The sequence below is a fragment of the Carcharodon carcharias genome, chromosome 12, assembly GCF_017639515.1.
Source record: "Carcharodon carcharias isolate sCarCar2 chromosome 12, sCarCar2.pri, whole genome shotgun sequence".
NCBI lineage: Eukaryota > Metazoa > Chordata > Chondrichthyes > Lamniformes > Lamnidae > Carcharodon > Carcharodon carcharias.
This window is the reverse complement of record NC_054478.1, coordinates 98306755-98325073: the sequence shown is the minus strand read 5'-3', so window position 1 is coordinate 98325073 and position 18319 is coordinate 98306755. Positions and strand designations below refer to the sequence as shown.

The following is an 18319-nucleotide window of genomic DNA, read 5'->3' as shown; positions in this document are numbered from 1 at the left end:
TATAAATAATCAAACCAGAATAAACTAGTTTTCAGTTTGGCTACTTTGAACTCCATGTGCTGTACATAGTCTCTTTCTGTCCTGTAAAGATATCACAGAAAAAAAAACAAAGAAGCAAAGAAGAAACTCCCAGGCTCCCATAAATAAGGGAGAAAGGTGTCCATTGGGAAAACAGTCCAAGTACGGGACAATCCCTTAAAAAAACAGAACAGTCCCAACTGTTTCTCTCGCCACAGATGCTAACCTGAGTACTTCCAGCATTTTCTGTTTTTATTTCAGATTTTCACCATCTAAATGTTCCACTGTTCGATTGATAATGAACATCCTATTTGATGCAGCCTAATTATCAAGTTCTAATTTTAGAATATCCGCTATTGGAGACATTTGGACACCCGTTTGAGCAGAATGTGACAGTTCGAAATTGTGAAGAACAATTTAATTGCGAGGCGGAACGTTTCAAAGGCCGGAATTATAATTGCGCTCCTCGTGGAACTGGGAAAAAAATATTTGTGACACAGAAAACCCCAACCTCCCTCTGTCAGTTTTAGGAGAAAATGTTTCCCGGGTTTTTGTTAATCTGATGGGTACTTCTGTTTGGCGGTGCTAAAATTAAAGTGCGCATGGTGTAACAGGACTCGGACTCGGAAGTCCAAGCTTCTCTCAGCAGAATCTGGTGTATTTACTTTGGACAATTGTTACCCGGGCTCAAGCCTCTTTCCCCGCGCTCTGGCAGCTCGATAGAACGCGGCGGCGGCCGGCGTTGCCATGGTGACACATTGTCTCCGCTCTCGCGCCCTGAGCTGTGTCCCCGGTGCCAGGCTCCTTACTCGGTGCAAGCCCAGACTGGTGCTGGGCATAGAGACCAGCTGCGATGACACTGGAGCGGCTGTGGTAGACGAAACAGGGAATATCTTGGGAGAAGCCTTATATTCTCAGAAAGGAACTCATCTCAAGTAGGTATTCCTAATGAAGATGCTTTCACTAGTAATTAAAAGTAAAGCTTCTGCTTAGGGTGGGGGTGGGGGCGGCGAGCGTGGAGCACATTGTTTTAAATGAACTTTAATACATTAACTCCCTTAATTATTTTGACATCTATATGGTTGATAACATATTTGTCCCTAGTGTGGTCACTGACAAAATCTTACAATGCCACGTTTTTGGGCACCATTACCAACATTATGTTCCATTTGACACATAAGTAAACCAATTCTAAATTGTTTTAAACAAGAGGAACCTGTATGAATATTACTTTTAATTAATAATTATTTTTACTGCTGTGGATTACCTTCCCTATTCTGCTTTATCAAAATATTCATCCCATTGTGGCAAAGGAATTTCATTTTCTGATTGTTTTAAGGATATCTCATAATGTATGCAAAGTTCTTTAAAATAAGTCTGTGGGTAAATTTTTAAAGAATTCTGGTTTTCTTCTTGTGCATGAAGATGAAAATGATAATTTGTGATAATCAAAAGGCCATGATTGCAACTACTTTAACTGGGAGAGTCTGAGTCAAACATACGAAACAGACGAACAAGGAGCAGGGGTAGGCCATTCGGCCCCTCAAGCCTGCTCCATCATTCAATAAGATCATGGCTGATCTGACAGTGTTATGGGTACTGTCAATTGTAAATGCTGTGCTGTTTAAATCCCAGAGGGAAACATGAGACAACTGCCGCAACTATTTTTCAATTTGTATGTTTCAAGGTGCAGGCTTTGAATGCGGTAGTAAAAAGACCACCGAGCCATATAGATTTTTTATGAAACTAGATTAAACATTTATTAATAAGAGAAATGGTTTTAAGTACATACATATATCAACAAATTACTACTATAATAACTTATAAATCCTCTAATTAATCTGACTCCCAGTTACATCTCCGTTAAGGCAACAGTAAGACACATGGATTTTAAAAGACCCAGGCAAAGACACAAGATACCCTGAACAATCCAATTCAAAGTGAGTTTCCTTAACTTCAGTTCGTTGTAGACAGCAGTGTGAGGTGTAGTTGCTGAAGGGTTTTCACACTTCTTAGATCTTAAAATGCCTGCCTTTATACACATCCTTCTTTCCTTTATACATATTTTCCCCTTTGAATGCAAATTCCCATTGTTTTACTATGTCTTTGGACTTTATCTCCCTGATCATAAAAAATGATCATAGTACCAATTTTACCAGTAATCTTTGGGAAAAATAAACACTGTTTCTGAATTTCACCTGGCTAGGTGACACATTTCACCCCTCCTTTGAAAACAAGCTAGTCTGGTTTATTTAAAAATGCAAATATCTTTTTACACTGTACACTCCAAACTTCCCCCGTATTTACCTACTTAACATTTCAAACCTAGCTCATCTTCTAATACATCAAAGCCTTTAGACCAGCTGCCTTTAATCCAGTTAAATCTCACACACACACACACACACACACACACACACACAGACACTATTTTGCAATAAATTCCAATAACATTATTATATCTTCCTGACGAATAGTAACCTCAAATCTGCATTCTGCCTATCCCTGATAACCTATCACCCCCTTGCTTCCAAGAATCTATCCACCTCTGCCTTAAAAATAGTCAAAGACTCTGCTTCCACCACCTTTTCAGGAAGAGAATTCCAAAGACTCACGACCTTCTGAGATAAAAAAAATTCTCATCTCCATTTTAAATGGGTGACCCCTTATTTTTAAACAGTGACTCCTAGTTCTAGATTCTCCCACAAGAGGAAACATCTTCTCTACATCCATCCTGTCAAGACCCCTCAGGATCTTATACACTTCAATCAAGTCGCTAATTACTGTTCTAAACTCTCTGGATACAAGTCTAACCCATCCAACCTTTCCTCATAAGACAACCAGCCCATTCCAGGTATTAGTCTGGTAAACCTTCTCTGAACTGCAACACATTTACAACCTTTCTTAAATAAGGTGACCACTACTCCAGATATGGTTGCACTAGTGCCCTGTATAACTGAAGCATAACCTCCCTACTTTTGTATTCAATTCCCCTCACAATAAATGATAGCATTCTATTAACTTTCCTAATTAATTGCAGTACTTGCATACTAGCCTTTTGCGAGTCACAGATTTCCTTCTGATTGTTCCATGATCAGACGGTATTCTAAATACAGAGCTGATTTTTCTTCGCTGAAATGTAGACTATTTTTCTTGTTTTGGAATTTATTAGAACTGTAGCAGTTGACTCAAACTTATGACATATTTGAAGTACTCAATTGCTATATTCCTTTTTATAAATGTTAATTAAACAATACAAGTTATTTAAATTTGCATGTCATAGATGTTTTGTTGCAAAAAGAGAATATTGTTTGAAAGTATTTTATCAATTCATAAATCAGAGATAGTTTGAAGATTTTAATAGCTTAATTTTGTTTTGCTTTAGGGCAGGTGGGATAATTCCAACAGTAGCTCAAAAGCTACACAAAGAACACATTGAAAAAGTGGTGCAAGAAGCTGTAGATAATAGTGGAATCTCTCCTTGTGAACTAACAGCAATAGCAACTACCGTAAAACCAGGACTTGCGTTAAGCTTGCAAGTGGGTCTAGAGTACAGCTTAAAACTAATAGAGCAATATAAGAAACCCTTTATTCCAATTCATCACATGGAGGCACATGCATTGACTGTTAGAATGCTGCACTTGGTGGAATTTCCCTTCCTAGTCCTCTTGGTTTCTGGTGGCCACAGTTTGCTGGCCATTGCCCGTGGTGTCTCTGACTTTCTTCTTCTCGGACAGACGTTGGATGAAGCCCCTGGAGACACATTAGACAAGGTATCTACAGAGGGGAGTTTTAAAATCAGCAGTGAACAACAGCAGGGCTTTGCTCCAGTAACATTTAAACTTTTGTTTATCCCTAACCGATTGCACAAACTATGTCTGAGAATCTAAGGATCGGGAACAAAATATTGTAATATTACATTTTAAACTTCAGCTTAAAGCAAAAATCAGTTAATGTGCTATTTGCTGATCATTCAATCATTTTGCTCTAAAAGAATGTGAATTATCCATTCATTTAAATTTCATGATGCAAATAACACAGCAAAATAGGAATTTTGTACCAGAACTTGAGTTATCAGATAACTTGAATTCAGCAACTTTAATAAAAAATATGCTGTAGGAGAATATGCCAAGACTTATGCACATTATTAGTTCATTATAAATATTTTAAATTTGGCTACCTCAAATTTTCAGTGTTTTACTACATTGGCTAATTAGAACTTTTCAACTCTTGGGCAATGCAAGCTGAGTTCACATTTATATAATTTTTGGATTTATTGTTGTATAAACTAGATGGCAATGAAAGTAATTTTAAACTTATGTATTTAATTATTGCAGAATCATCAGTTCAGACATGTGTATCAATATCACAACCAGGCTCTGGATGTGTTAAATGCTGTTGCCAACAAGTGAACATTTATTTGTAATTTATAGAGATATACTTTAGCAGAACTCCATTAGAACCTTCTTCCCTCAGTCTCCAGTTACATGTGATGTGACACCGCTGATGATGCTCACTGGCTATTAGCATAATAGGTATTAACCTTTTATACTACATTATGTATTAAATCTAAGTGTAGTGGGTGGAATCTCTTGTAAACTAGCTAGTAATATAAAGACATATAGTAAGTTTCTATAGATATTTAAGTAAGAAAAGAATTATAGTGAGAATTGATCCTATAGAAAGTGCATCTGGGGAATTGATAATGGAAAGTAGGAATATGGCAGATGAATTAAACAGGTGTTTTGCTTCAGTCTTCACTAAAGAGGACACAAGTAACACCCTGGAAATAGCTGTAAATCAGAAAGTGGAAGGGAGGGGGATCTCAGGAAAAATTACAATCACCGGGGAAGTGGTTTTGAGCAAATTGTTAGGACTGTGGGCTGACAAATCCCCGGGTCCGATGGACTTCACCCTGAGGTTTTGAAAGAAGTGGCTAGTGAGATAGTTGATGCATTGGTTTTAATTTTCCAAAATTCCCTCGATTTGGTGAAGGTTTCATTAGATTGGAAAATAGCAAATGTAACTCTTTATTCAAAAAGGGAGGGAGACAGAAAGCAGCAAAGTACAGGCCAGTTAGCCTAACATCTGTCATAGGGAAAATATTAGAAGCTATTATTAAAGATGTTATAGCAGAGCACTTAGAAAAATTCAAGGCAATCAGGCAGAATCAACATGGTAATGTGAAAGGGAAATTACGTTTAACCAATTTATTGGAGAACTTTGAACGAGTCACATGTGCTGTGGATAAAGGGGAATCAGTGGATGTACTCTACTTAGATTTCCAGAAGGCATTTGATAAAGTGCCACATCAAAGGTTAATTCAGGAAAATAAAAGCTAATGGTGTAGGGGGTAACGGATTGGCAGGGATAGAAGATTGGCTTGCTAACAGGAAGCAGAGGGTTGGCAAAAATGGGTATTTTTCTGGTTGGTAGGATGTGACGAGTGGTGTGCCACAGGGATTAGTGCTCGGGCTTCAACTTTTTACAATTTATATAAATGACTTGGACGAAGGGACCGAAGGAATGGTAGCTAAATTTGCTGACGACACAAAGATAGGTAGGAAAGTAAATCCTGAAGAGGACATAAGAAGGCTACAAAGGGACATAGATAGGTTAAGTGAGTGGGCAAATAACTGGCAACTAGAATGTAAAATGGGAAAATGTGAAATTGTTCATTTTGGCAGGAAGAATAAAAGAGAAGCTTATTATCTAAATGGTGAGAGATTGCAGAGCTCTCAGATTCAAAGGGATCTGGGTGTCTGAGTGCATGAATCACAAAAGGCTAGAATGCAAGTAATTAGGAAAGCTAATAGAATGCTATCAATTATTTGAGGGGAATTGATTAGAAAAGCAGAGAAGTTATGCTTCAGTTGTACGGGGCACTGGTGAGACCAAAGCTGGAGTATTGTGTACAGTACTGGTCTCCTTTTTTAAAGAAAGATGTAAATGCATTAGAAACAGTTCAGAGAAGGTTTACCAGACTAATACCTGGAGTGGGCAGAATGTCTTATGAGGAAAGATTGGACTGATTAGGCTCGTATCCACTGAAATGTCGAAGAGTAAGAGGTGACTTGATTGAAACATATAAGATCCTGAGGGGTCTTGACAGGGTGGATGTGGAGAGGATGTTTCCTCTTGTGGGAGAATCTAGAACTTGGAGTCATTGTTTAAAAATAAGGGGTCACTCATTTAAGACAGAGGTGAGAGAATTTTCTTCTCTGAGGGTAGCTAGTTTTTGGGACACTTCCTCAAAAGTTGGTGGAAGCAGAGTCTTTGAACTTTTTTTAAGGAAGAGGTGAATAGATTCTTACATAGAAAATAAGAGCAGGAGTAGGCCATTTGACCCTTAGAGCCTGCTCCATCATTCATTATGATCATGGCTGATCATCCAACTCAATAGCCTGCTCCCGCTTTCTCCCCATATCCTTTGATCCCTTTTCGCCCCAAGAGCTATATCTCACTCCTTCTTGAAAACATACAAGGTTTTTGGTCTGAACCACTTTCTATGGTAGCGAATTCCACAGGCTCACCACTCTCTGGGTTAAGAAATTTCTCCTCATCTCAGTCCTAACTCAGACTGTGACCCTGGTTCTGGGCTCCCTATCTATCGGGAACATCTTTCCTGCATCTACCCTGTCTAGTCCTGTTAGAATTTTATAGGTTTCAATGAGATCCCCCCTCATTCTTCTGAACTCCAGCGAATATAATCCTAATCGACTCAATCTCTCCTCATATGTCAGTCCCGCCATCCCAGGAATCAGTCTGGTAAACCTTCGCTGCACTCCCTTTATAGCAAGAACATCCTTCCTCAGATGAGGAGACCTAAACTGCACACAATATGCCAGGTGTGGTCTCAGCAAGGCCCTGTATAATTGCAGCAAGACATCCCTGCTCCTTTACTCGAATCCTCTGGCTATGAAGGCCAACATACCATTTGTCTTCTTTACCGCCTGCTGCACCTGCATGCTTACCTTTAGTGACTGGTGTACAAGGACACCCAGTTGGTCGTTGCACATTCCCCTCTCTCAATTTATAGCCATTCAGATAATAATCTGCCTTCCTGTTTTTGATACCAAAGTGGATAACCTCACATTTATCCACATTATACTACATTTGCCATGCATTTGTCCACCCACTCAGCTTGTCCAAATCACACTGAAGAATCTCTGCATCCTCCTCACAGCTCACTCTCCCACCCAGCTTTGTGTCATCTGCAAATTTGGAGATATTACATTTAGTTCCCTCATTAAATCATTAATATATATTGTGAATAGCTGAGGTCCCAGCACAATCCCTGCGGTACCCTCTAGTCACTGCCTGCCATTCAGAAAAAGACCCGTTTATTCCTACTCTTTGTTTCCTGTCTGCCAACCAGTTTTCTATCCGTCTCAATACACTACCCCCAATCCCATGTGCTTTAATTTTACACGCTAACCTCTCATGTGGGACTTTGTCAAAAGCCTTCTGAAAGTCCAAATAAACCACATCCACTGGCTCCCCCTCATCAACTCTACTAGTTACATCCTTGAAAAATTCCAGTAGATTTGTCAAGTACGATTTTCCTTTTGTAAATCCATGCTGACTGTCCAATTCTGCCACTGTTTTCCAAGTGCTCAGCTATTAAATCTTTTAAAATGGACTATAGAATTTTCCCCCCACTATCGATGTCAGGCGGACTGGTCTATAATTACCTGTTTTCTCTCTGCCTCCCTTTTTAAATAGTGGGGTTACATTAGCTACCCTCCAATCTGTAGGAACTGTTCCAGAGTCTATAGAATCTCGGAAGATGACCACCAATGTATCCACTATTTCTAGGGCCACTTCCTTAAGTACTCTGGGATGTAGATTATCAGGCCCTGGGGATTTATCGGCCTTCAATCTCATCAATTTCCCCAACACCATTTCCCTACTAATACTGATTTCTTTCAGTTCCTCTCTCTCACTAAACCCTGTGTTCCCCAACATTTCTTGTATGTTATTTGTGTCCTCCTTTGTGAAGACAGAACCAAAGTATGTATTTAGTTGGTCAGTCATTTCTTTGTTCTCCGTTATAAATTCCCATGTTTCCGACTGTAAGGGACCTACATTTATCTTCAACAATCCTTTTCTCTTCACATACCTATAGAAACTTTTACAGTCAGTTTTTATGTTCCCCGCAAGCTTACTTTCGTACTCTATTTTCCCCATCTTAATCAATCCCTTGGTCCTCCTTTGCTGAATTCTAAACTGCTCCCAATCCTCAGGTCTGTTGTTTTTTTCTGGCTAATTTGTATGCCTCTTCCTTGGATCTAATACTATTTTTAATTTCCCTTGTAAGCCATGGTTTGGCCACCTTTCCTGTTTTACTTTTGTGCCAAACAGGAATAAACAATTGTTGCAGTTCACCCATGCGCTCTTTGAAAGTTTGCTATTGCCTATCCACCATCATCCCTTTAAGTAACGTTTCCCAATCCATCATAGCCAACTCGCACCTCATTTCAACGTAGTTTCCTTTATTAAGATTCAGGACCCTAGTCTCAGAATCAACTATGTCACTCTCCTTCTTGATGAAGAATTCTCCCATATTATGGTCGCTCATCTCCAAGGGGCCTTCCACAACTAGGTTGCCAGTTATTCCTTTCTCAGTACACAATACCCAGTCTAGGATGGCCTGTTCTACAGTGGGTTCCTCAACGTATTGGTCTAGAAAACACTCCAGGAATTCCTCCTATACGGTATTGTTTCTATTTTGATTTGCCCAATCTATATGCAGATTAAAGTCACCCATAATTACAGATGTTCCTTTATTGCATGCATCTCTGATTTCCTGTTTAATGCCATTCCCAACATCACCACTACAGTTTGGGGGTCTCTATACAACCCCCACTAACGTTTTTTGCCCCTTACTGTTTCTCAGCTCTACCCATACAGATTCCACATCGTCGGAACTAATATCTTTTCTCACTATTGTGTTAATTTCCTCTTTAACCAGCAAAGCAACTCCACCACCTTTTCTTTTTTTGTCTGTCCTTCCTGAATACTGAATACCCCTGGATGTTCAGTTCCCATCCCTGGTCACCCTGCAGCCATCTCTCCCTAATCCCAACTATCTCATACTTGTTTACATCTATTTGCGTGGTTAATTCATCCACTTTATTGCGAATGCTCCTCGCGTTAGGGCACAAAGCCTTAAAGCTTGTCTCTTTAACATTACTTGTCTCATTCCCACTATTTTTCACTGAGGCCCTGTTTGATTCTTGCCATTGATTTATCTGCCTATCACTTTTCTTATCCCCCTTTCTGTCTTTTGTTCTTGTCCTTGATTCCCCCTCCTCTGACTCCTTGCCTAGGTTCCCATCCCCCTGCCATTTTAGTTTAAATCCTCCCCAACCACTCTAGCAAATAGTCCCCCTAGAACATCAGTCCCGGTCCTGCCCAGGTGTAACCCGTCCAGTTTGTACTGGTCCCACCTCCCCCAGAACTGGTCCCAATGCCCCAGGAATCTGAAACCCTCCCCCTCACACCATCTCTTCTAGCACATATTCATCCGATATATCCTGCTATTTCTACTCTGACTAGTGGCTTGGCAGTGGTAGTAATCCTGAGATCACTACCTTTGAGGTCCTACTTTTCAACTTATTTCCTAACTCCCTATATTCTGCTTTTAGGAACTCATCCCCTTTTTTACCTATGTTGTTTGTACCATTGTGTACCACAACCACTGGCTGTTCACCCTCCCCCTTCAGAATGTCATGTAGCAGCTCTGAGACACCCTTGACCCTAGCACCAGGGAGACAACATACCATCCTGGAGTCTTGTTTGCGACCACAGAAACGCCTTTCTATTCCCCTTACAATTGAATCCCCTATAACTATTGAATTCCCACACGTTATTCCTCCCCGTGCAGCAGAGCCAACTGTGGTGCAATAAATTTGGCTGTTGCTGCTTTGCCCTGAGAGGCCATTCCCCTCAACAATATCCAAAGTGGTATATCTGCTTTGCAGGGGAATAACCACAGGAGATTCCTGCACTGCCTGCCTAGTCCTCTTGCTCTCCCTGGTGGTCACCTGTTCCCTTTCTGCCTGTGGACTCTTAGTCTGCGGTGTGACTACCTCTCTATACGTGCTATCCACGATACTCTCTGCCTCGCGGATGCTCCACAGTGTCCCCAGCTGCTGCTCCAACACCGAAACGTGGGCTTCCAGGAGCTGCAGCTGGCCCCGGGCACTGGAAATGTTCCTGGCTTCCCACATAGAGCAGGAGGAGCACACCACGGCTTTGCGCTCTCCTGCCATGACTTACCCCTTTAAATTAAATTAAACCTTTTGGAAGATATTGAATGTCAAATAATATGAATTACTCTAGGACCCTTCTTCTCTGCTCCCCGTTGTTACAGAATATAGCCTTACAAACGATGAACCACAAAACAAGACCTTAAAAACTATAAACAATAAAGGTAGTAAATACTTACCCGACCGTATTCATGGTACTCAAAGGATCACCTCGTTCCCTCCTCATTGAACTCTCTCAGTCACTAACCTCCAACTTAAGCACTCTACTGCAGACAAAGTCAGCACTGTAAGATGGCCTGTTTTTATACTCTCTGAATCTAGCCTCTTAAAACCTGTTTAAGCCAGTTATTTAATTAACTAGTTGTAGCTGCAAGCAGAGCCTGCATAAACCCTGTTTTAAAGCTCATCTTCTTCCAACCCAAACAGCAACTTTTAGTTAATTACTAAATTAAAGAAAGACTAGACTTTAGATAGAAATTAACCCTTAAATTCCCTCAGTCACCAAACTCACCTTGATAAGCAAGGGGTTAAAAGGTGATCAGGGATGGATGGGAACATGGAGTTTAGGTTACCGTCAGATCAGCCATGATCTTATTGAATGGTGGAGTAGGCTTGAGGGGCTAAGTGGCCTCCTCCTGTTCCTAATTTGTATATTTGTATGTGTAATCAGAAAGTTGCACCTGAACTTACTCCCACTCCATTGATGTCTATTTGCATCCAAATTTCTTGCAAATCTGACTATTGTATGAAAATAAGCATAGTTAAGCAGAAATGTTTGTAAACAATTGGGTCCTCAGGAAAGTGTCAAAGTCACAACATATATTTAAGTATGCAAATTAAAGTTTCAAGCCTTCTAATCGTCCCACATGCACATAAGGCACAAAATGTTTAAGAGCATGTGTTTGGGAAAGTTTTTCAATAATAGCATAAAAATGCATTAGTTGAAACATAAAATACAGTGCAGGTTTCAGTGAAAATAAAAAAATTGGTCTAAAATGGTAATAAAACACCAGAATAATGATTGTTTCCTGCCACCTCTAAATTCTGAGTTCGGTCTTACATCTGCTTTGAAGCAGCATATTAGTAGCAAACTTGTGCGCATGGCTTCTGAGCCTGGGAGCAGATCTGTTAATGAGTTGATATATGTTCAGTAACAGGGATTGACAAGCGAATGTAAAAGAGTGAAGAAATTTGGATGTAGTATAATTACATGCTCAGCATACTTATATCTGTGTTTCCTCAACTTTTTACTCTGGCTATTTGCTTTGCACCCCGATTTGCAATCCAATTGGAAATTTCATCCCTTGATGATTAATTATTTACTCAGTCCAGTGTACCCACCTTTTCTTTCGGTTAATGTTTGATTAAAAGATACTTAAATCTTGTCAGATGCTTCTGGATTTTTTCTTGCCGAGACTGCTGTATGTATAATTTTATCCTATAAATTGTTAAAAATTGGTATCCTTTAAACAATGTAAACTCAAAAGAATAGATCTGTATGACTCTGAGTAGCGTTAAAATGTTTTCAAATGTGAGAAATAGTGGTATAGTGTCATATCTTACAGTAAGAATAGTTTGATGTGGCTACATTAAGTGAATGTATGAACAGCAGAGGCAAATGTTTAAGATTCCCAGCCTTATGATCGTTTATGATTACATTATGAATCATGTGTATGAGGCTCTTCTGGTTTAGAAAATAGTGTAAGATTTATTTTTGATATTAGCTGTTCTAAACATTCAAGATATTTCTTCACAGGTTGCAAGAAGATTATCACTCAAAAATCACCCAGCCTGCTGTACAATGAGTGGGGGTGAAGCCATTGAATATTTGGCTAAAATGGGAAACCGATTACATGTTGAATTAACGCAGCCTATGAGCCAACACCTGGATTGTGATTTTTCCTTTTCTGGTCTCCGCAATCAAGTCAATCAAATAATTGTCAAAAAGGAAAAGGAAGAAGGTTTGCCAATCTTTTATATTCCTACTTAACGTGACAGATAGCACTGCCTCACTCATTATTCTGTTGTACACTGTATAAAGTTAGATATTTTTTTAACTAGGTTTCCGGGAGGGACAGATATTGTCCTGTGTAAATGACATTGCTGCTGCTGTACAACATACAGTGGCTGCTCACCTAGCAAAGCGAACACATCGAGCCATTCTGTTCTGTAAGAAGGAAGGTTTGTTGCCTCAACCAAATCCACCCTTGGTTAGTATCTCGTCATGTACCTATATTATACTGGATAATAATATGCATTGGGCATGGTGCTATGGAGTTGGTGCTTGTAGAGTCTCCATTGCTGAGTTGTCAGTTTTAGCTGTGGCACTATTGAGAAATGCTCGATGCATTTCTGTACAGAGAGGGAAAGTCAGAGACAGAGAGTAACCCAGGCTGCTCTTGTGCAGTTAGTGACCAATTTCACCCTGACATTGATAGGGCCTGACATCATCCTATCTGCTTTCTCAGATGGTGATTAGGGGCATGTATAGACCTCATTAGAGGGAAAAAAATAACTTGGAACGTAAGAGAGAACCTTCAATAAAACCATTGTGCTTATGAAAGGTCTTTTAGTGAGAACGACAACTAAAATTTTTAGAGCTAATCTACTTTGAGAGGCAAAATGGTTTTACATGGTGGTAGGGGACAGATTTAAAAGTGGTTTAACTTGTACTGATTTTGTACAATTTGCATTGATCAATTTGAGATGAGCATTTTGAAGAGGCCTGGGAGCAATCCATCTGTAAGCCTCTTGGCAGGAGAATTGAAGGGATATTTTAAAAACAGCATTATGTTTGTATTTATTTTCCAGTGGTTTTAACTGCTTGGACTGGCAGCGGTAGCCAGGGATCGGTTGCTTTCTTGGCAGCATTAGCTCAAGGCTACTTGTTCCACAAGTGGAACGTGAGGAACAGCTCAAATTGTGACTGTGGTCATCCAAGTCAGACCATCACCCATTTACTAAACTCCTGCCCTGAAAGATTTTGATCTTGATGGCATCACAACCATTCACACTGCTTCAGCTTAAGTCGCTGGATTCATTGATTGTTAATCCCAGTATCAAACTATATCTGCTTCCCCAGTCATACAAATATATTAAAAATTATATTCATTGTATAGGACCATAGTTAGCACAATATGAAATCAACTTATCGTATTGTCTCTGAGAAATCAATTTTTGAAAGGTATACATTTTCATTTGTGCAACATTTAGTCTTATATTTTCCTTACTTTCATTTCAGGTGGTTTCAGGGGGTGTAGCCAGTAATGAATACATCAGGAAAGCTCTCCAGATAGTAACTGAGGCAAATGGATTCTCACTGCATTGCCCTCCTCCGAAACTTTGCACAGACAATGGCATCATGATTGCTTGGTGAGAACAATAATGTTAATTTAACTTTGAGGTATTGCACACAATGAAAATCTAGAGTAAACATTTTAAATGTAGCTGTTCTGTGGAAAATGTCAGTCAAAAAGTACAAACCTTAAGGTTCCTTCTTGGTCATAAATGTTTGACATCTGCCTAACTGTAGTACTCTAACTGTAGTACTCTAACTGTAGTACTCTAGGAGGTAGTGATCTTCACCTGGGTAAGTTGGACAATTCTTTCCAGCTACACCAGTTTTTATTGCATCTGATAAAACACATTTGAAATAATCATCACATTTTTCTCCTTTTTGCTCCGTTGTATTGTGTTTCCACCACACCCTCAATTTGCTTTTATATGTGTATTTCTGTTCAAAGAGTGTCAGCAACAATTTATAGCAGCCTTATGTACAGAAAGACGTCACAAATTCTTTATAAGGAGACACTAGACACCAGCAGGAAGGAAAATAAGGAATTGAGGCATTTAGTCTGAGGAGGTTTCTGAAAAAGGGAATAGATTCCAGAGGACAAGAGCATTGTAGCTGAATGAGCAGCCACCAGTAGAACAGTGAAAGGATTGGGAGATAATGTCTAAAGAGTGAAGAGTGTATAGATGATTCATAAGGCTAGAAAGAAATCACTGTGGAAAGGTGGAGTGAGACCATGGAAGAATTGAAGAGCAAGGACCAAGAGTTTGAGGTAACTTTGGTGGTTTTGAGATGAGATAAAAATGTAGGGCAGGGCAGGGTGGTTATGGCATTTATAAACCTGTGAAGAGTGAGAGTTTTGAGGTGATGATGGTAGGGATGAGAGTTTTGCCAGTGTTGCGGGATCAGAGGCGAGAGTGGGCAATATTTTGGAAATGGAAGAAAGTCTTGATAATGAGCAGATGTAGGAGAGGAAGCTGAGCAGTAGAAGAGGAATCCATACGGTCTGATTCATCTTGTGATGACTGAGTTTAAGCTGGTGGAGTCAAAGACAGAGGTGCATAAGTAGTTTCCACTTTCCTTGCTGTTCTTTGACTGTCTTGTGATACTGTAACAGTTTACAACCCCTTGTTTCTGCCCTCTTTGCTGAGATGAATCTCAAGGTCCAAGATCATTACTTTAGCCCTTAAACATGTATTGTACTCAGCATATGTGTAGCCAGGCAAACAAACCTAATGTGTCAGTGGATAGGTCTGCATGCAATTGAAATATACAATTCATAAAATATATATAACTGTGTACATGTTAATAAATTATTTATTAAAAATGTTAGTCTTAAATTAGTTCAATAAAGTTAATGTAGGAAATGTATTGACACTAACATTTAACAATGCTCGTTGACAATATTTTTAATCTGTCACAAAATAGGTACAAATGAGGAAAGCCATTTAGCATATCTTAATTTATTCATCCAGCATGGCCCTGCAGTCCAACACTACAGAATATAACTGTGTTTTAAATGATTCTAGGGTTTATTTCTTCATTCCCAAACCCCTAGAGTCCATTCTCCAAGTTGATCAATCTATGTATGAAGAATAGCTTCCTGACATCAGTAATAAATCTGATGCTAATTTGAACATGTGACCATTTATCCTACTGTCATGTTTTGATTTGAATTTGTGCCCCAGTTGTACAATTTCCGTGCTGCTTACTATTTTGAGTGCTTCTCTAACATCACCTTTTAGTCATCTCCTTTCATAATTATAAAAATCAAAGTTTCTCCAATCTATCCTCATAACTGAGCCACCTGAATCCAGGTTATTCGTCTTGTGGTTCTTCCAAGCAATGCCTACTGAGTCTTCCTTGTATCTTGGAGCCCAAAATGGAATACAATTTAACGTGTGATTTAAGCAGACTACACATGAGTTCCTCTGACTTGTACTCCTTTGGCTATTTAGTTAAATATTCTCATCACCCTTTTACTGATTTTATTCCACATCATTCATTTTATCTAATGGAAGACCTAAAACAAAAAACAATAATCAATAAAAGTTTTTAAACTTTCTATTACATATATTTTATTGCATTTTAAAAATTTAATCAGCATTTTCATTATAAAGTGCTTATTTTATATCATCCAACAAATTCTGAAAACAGATCCTTTGTCTTGTATCAGGTCATGTATAATAGTTAATATGGTGCATGCATACACTGATACCATATTTCTGTGTTTTAGGAATGGTATTGAGAAACTTCGAGCAGGAGTTGATATTGTACATAATCCAAAAGGAATTCGCTATGAGCCAAAGTAAGTAACAAGGCTCTGAGCATGTTTTAAAAAAAACAATCATGTTTTAAATGGAAAGCAAAATACTGCGGATGCTGGAAATCTGAAATGAAAATAGAAAATGTTGGAAAAATTCAGCAGGTCTGACAGCATCAATGGCAAGAGAAACAGAGTTAACGTTTTGAGTAGCTCTGAAGAAGGGTCATATAGACGTGAAACGTCAACTCTGTTATTCTCTCTCTACAGATGCTGTCAATCATGTTTTAAATGTGCATAGATTTTCCATTTGAAGCTTACACTTTTTAAGAATTAGGTTCAAAGTTGTTGCAAATATGTGGCTGAATAATATGACTGTTACAAAACAAGCAAATGCAGGAGTAAATTAAATTAGAATGCACTGCTGTTATTTTTAATTTTCTGTCACTTGTTTTGTTTTGCAGAGCCCCTCTGGGAATTAATTTTTCAGAACAAGTCAAGAAAGCAGCCCTCAAAGTTCCTTACCTTAAATTAAAGATATGATTAATAGGGCTTCTCTGGGGTGTGTCACTTTAGGGAACAAAGCATTGGTCAGAACTCAGGAAACTCCACTGTGCTTTATTTTAAATTAAATATATGGATATTGTATTACACAACATTATAAATTGCTGATTTAACAAAATGTGCGTAGTTGAAATGTCAAAAATTCAATGAGGATATTCACTCAATGAGTGAAAATTCTGATATACAAGAAGTCATGAGCAAATAAACAGTATTTAATCTAGCCTAGCAAAATCCTTGTGGCATTGCTCATTGTAATTACGACACTTTGTTGAAGACACAGGGAAATTAAACTCGTACACCATTTTTACAAAGAAGGAAGTCAAATCTTTTAAGTGAGACATTCAAAGGTTACAATTAAATGGATAAAAAAACCTCAGGTGGCAGATTATGTACACGAATTCTACAGAACTGTGTGTGGTTTGTGAATACATCAGTATGTTGTCAATAGGGGAAATGGAGAAATCAAAAGGAGAATCAAACAGGTCTGGTTAAGAAAATTGTTGAGCAGGTTTAATGAGCCAAATGGCTTACTCTTGCTCATATATTCTATACTTTTTCATAGGGAAGGAGATGGGGGAACTCGCCACTGAATTGTTTTTGGACAACCCTCAGCAGCCAACTAAAGAGCATAATTGGTGAAGGCTTGGAAGTAGGCCTCTAAGCCTATCCTGTTAGCTGATTGTGGTGAAAAGAAAGCAAGGAAAACAAAAAAAATGCTACAATACTACCTCAATGTGATGCTTTGTGAAGAGCTCTGCATAACCATCTCCCATTAGCAGATTTTTGGGATAAATCAATGTATAAATTAAATTTATATCCTTTTCTCATATCTGCTATTTTGGCATTTCTTCCATTACCCTACTGAAAATGAAGACTCTAGCAACTCCCATTCACCGTGATGTGATTCCTACCAAACAAGCTAACTCTGCTCAAAGAAATAAAATTGACAGTAGAATAGAGTATATAGAGTAGCTTTCCTTAAAGCTGTACTGAGTAATAATAGAGCCTAATGTAGACCTAATTCATACAGACCAGAAGATTATAGATTTGATTCTCCATGCTGTGCTGAGTTATTGGATTTTAGCCAGCACAGCATTGTATCACCCAATCTGCTGACCTGGCTGAGAGCAAAGGGGACCTGTTGTCACTCCTGATTATCATCCAGTGCTGGAATAAGTGCATGCTGCTTGAGAACAGGTTTGACCTTCACTGTGGTTGGCGACTTGGGTGAACCTTCAGAACTGTGCCCAGCAAGGGCAGGTGCTCTGGGAAGAAAGTTGGAAAAGAGTCAAAGAAAGTAAAGAGCTCACAATTATTTATATTGTTTCATATGTAATACTTTTTACCCTAAAAATGACATAAAGGTATTTTTGCTTTAAAATCATAATGTCAGTTTCAATGCAAGCCTAATTTATTGAACAAATGTTCCTTTAATGAGCTTTAATTTGACAGCTGCCTACACAGATTTATTGAAGTCAGTGTGAATCGGGGGATGTTTGGGGGGGGTGGGGATGGATACTGTCCACTGGTTGGAGTCATATGTAGTACATAGGAAGATGATTGTGGTTTTTGGAGGCCAATTGTCTCAGATCCAGTACATTGCTGCAGGATAAAAGCAAAATACTGCGGATGCTGGAAATCTGAAACAAAAACAAAAATTGCTGGAAAAACTCAGCAGGTCTGACAGCATCTGTGGAAAGGAAGCTTCCTTTTTTTATCCATTATTCCTTTCCACAGATGCTGTCAGGCCTGCTGAATTTTTCCAGCAATTTTTGTTTTTGTTTCACATTGCTGCAGGAGTTCTTCATTGTTGTATCCAAGGTCCAACCATTTTCATCAATGACCTTCCCTTTGACATAAGTTCAAATAAAATGGATAAAAAATACAGGTGGTAGACTATGTGCAAAGGTT

At 38.9% G+C, this 18319-nt stretch overlaps 1 protein-coding gene across 2 annotated transcripts; it reads left to right on the top strand.

Moving 5' to 3' along the window:
- Positions 1-520: 520 nt before the first annotated feature.
- On the top strand, positions 521-17235 carry osgepl1 (O-sialoglycoprotein endopeptidase-like 1). Of its 2 annotated transcripts, none has more exons than XM_041201107.1 (7): positions 521-953; positions 3401-3788; positions 12046-12250; positions 12351-12499; positions 13531-13661; positions 15818-15889; positions 16971-17235. In XM_041201107.1, exons 1-7 carry the CDS (start codon positions 766-768, stop codon positions 16996-16998), a joined length of 1161 nt encoding a protein of 386 aa, XP_041057041.1. In that variant the 5' UTR covers positions 521-765; the 3' UTR covers positions 16999-17235. The 2 variants fall into 2 exon arrangements, with proteins under 2 accessions (XP_041057041.1, XP_041057040.1); XM_041201106.1 differs by having other exon boundaries at positions 16309-17235.
- Positions 17236-18319: the final 1084 nt, after the last annotated feature.

Coding starts and splice junctions, on each gene's coding strand:
- osgepl1 (XM_041201106.1), top strand. CDS start 766: ATGGTGACACATTGTCTCCGCTCTCGCGCCCTGAGCTGTGTCCCCGGT. Junction 12,251..12,350: donor CAAAAAGGAAAAGGAAGAAG/GTTTGCCAATCT, acceptor TTTTTTAACTAG/GTTTCCGGGAGGGACAGATA. Junction 12,500..13,530: donor CTCAACCAAATCCACCCTTG/GTTAGTATCTCG, acceptor CTTTCATTTCAG/GTGGTTTCAGGGGGTGTAGC.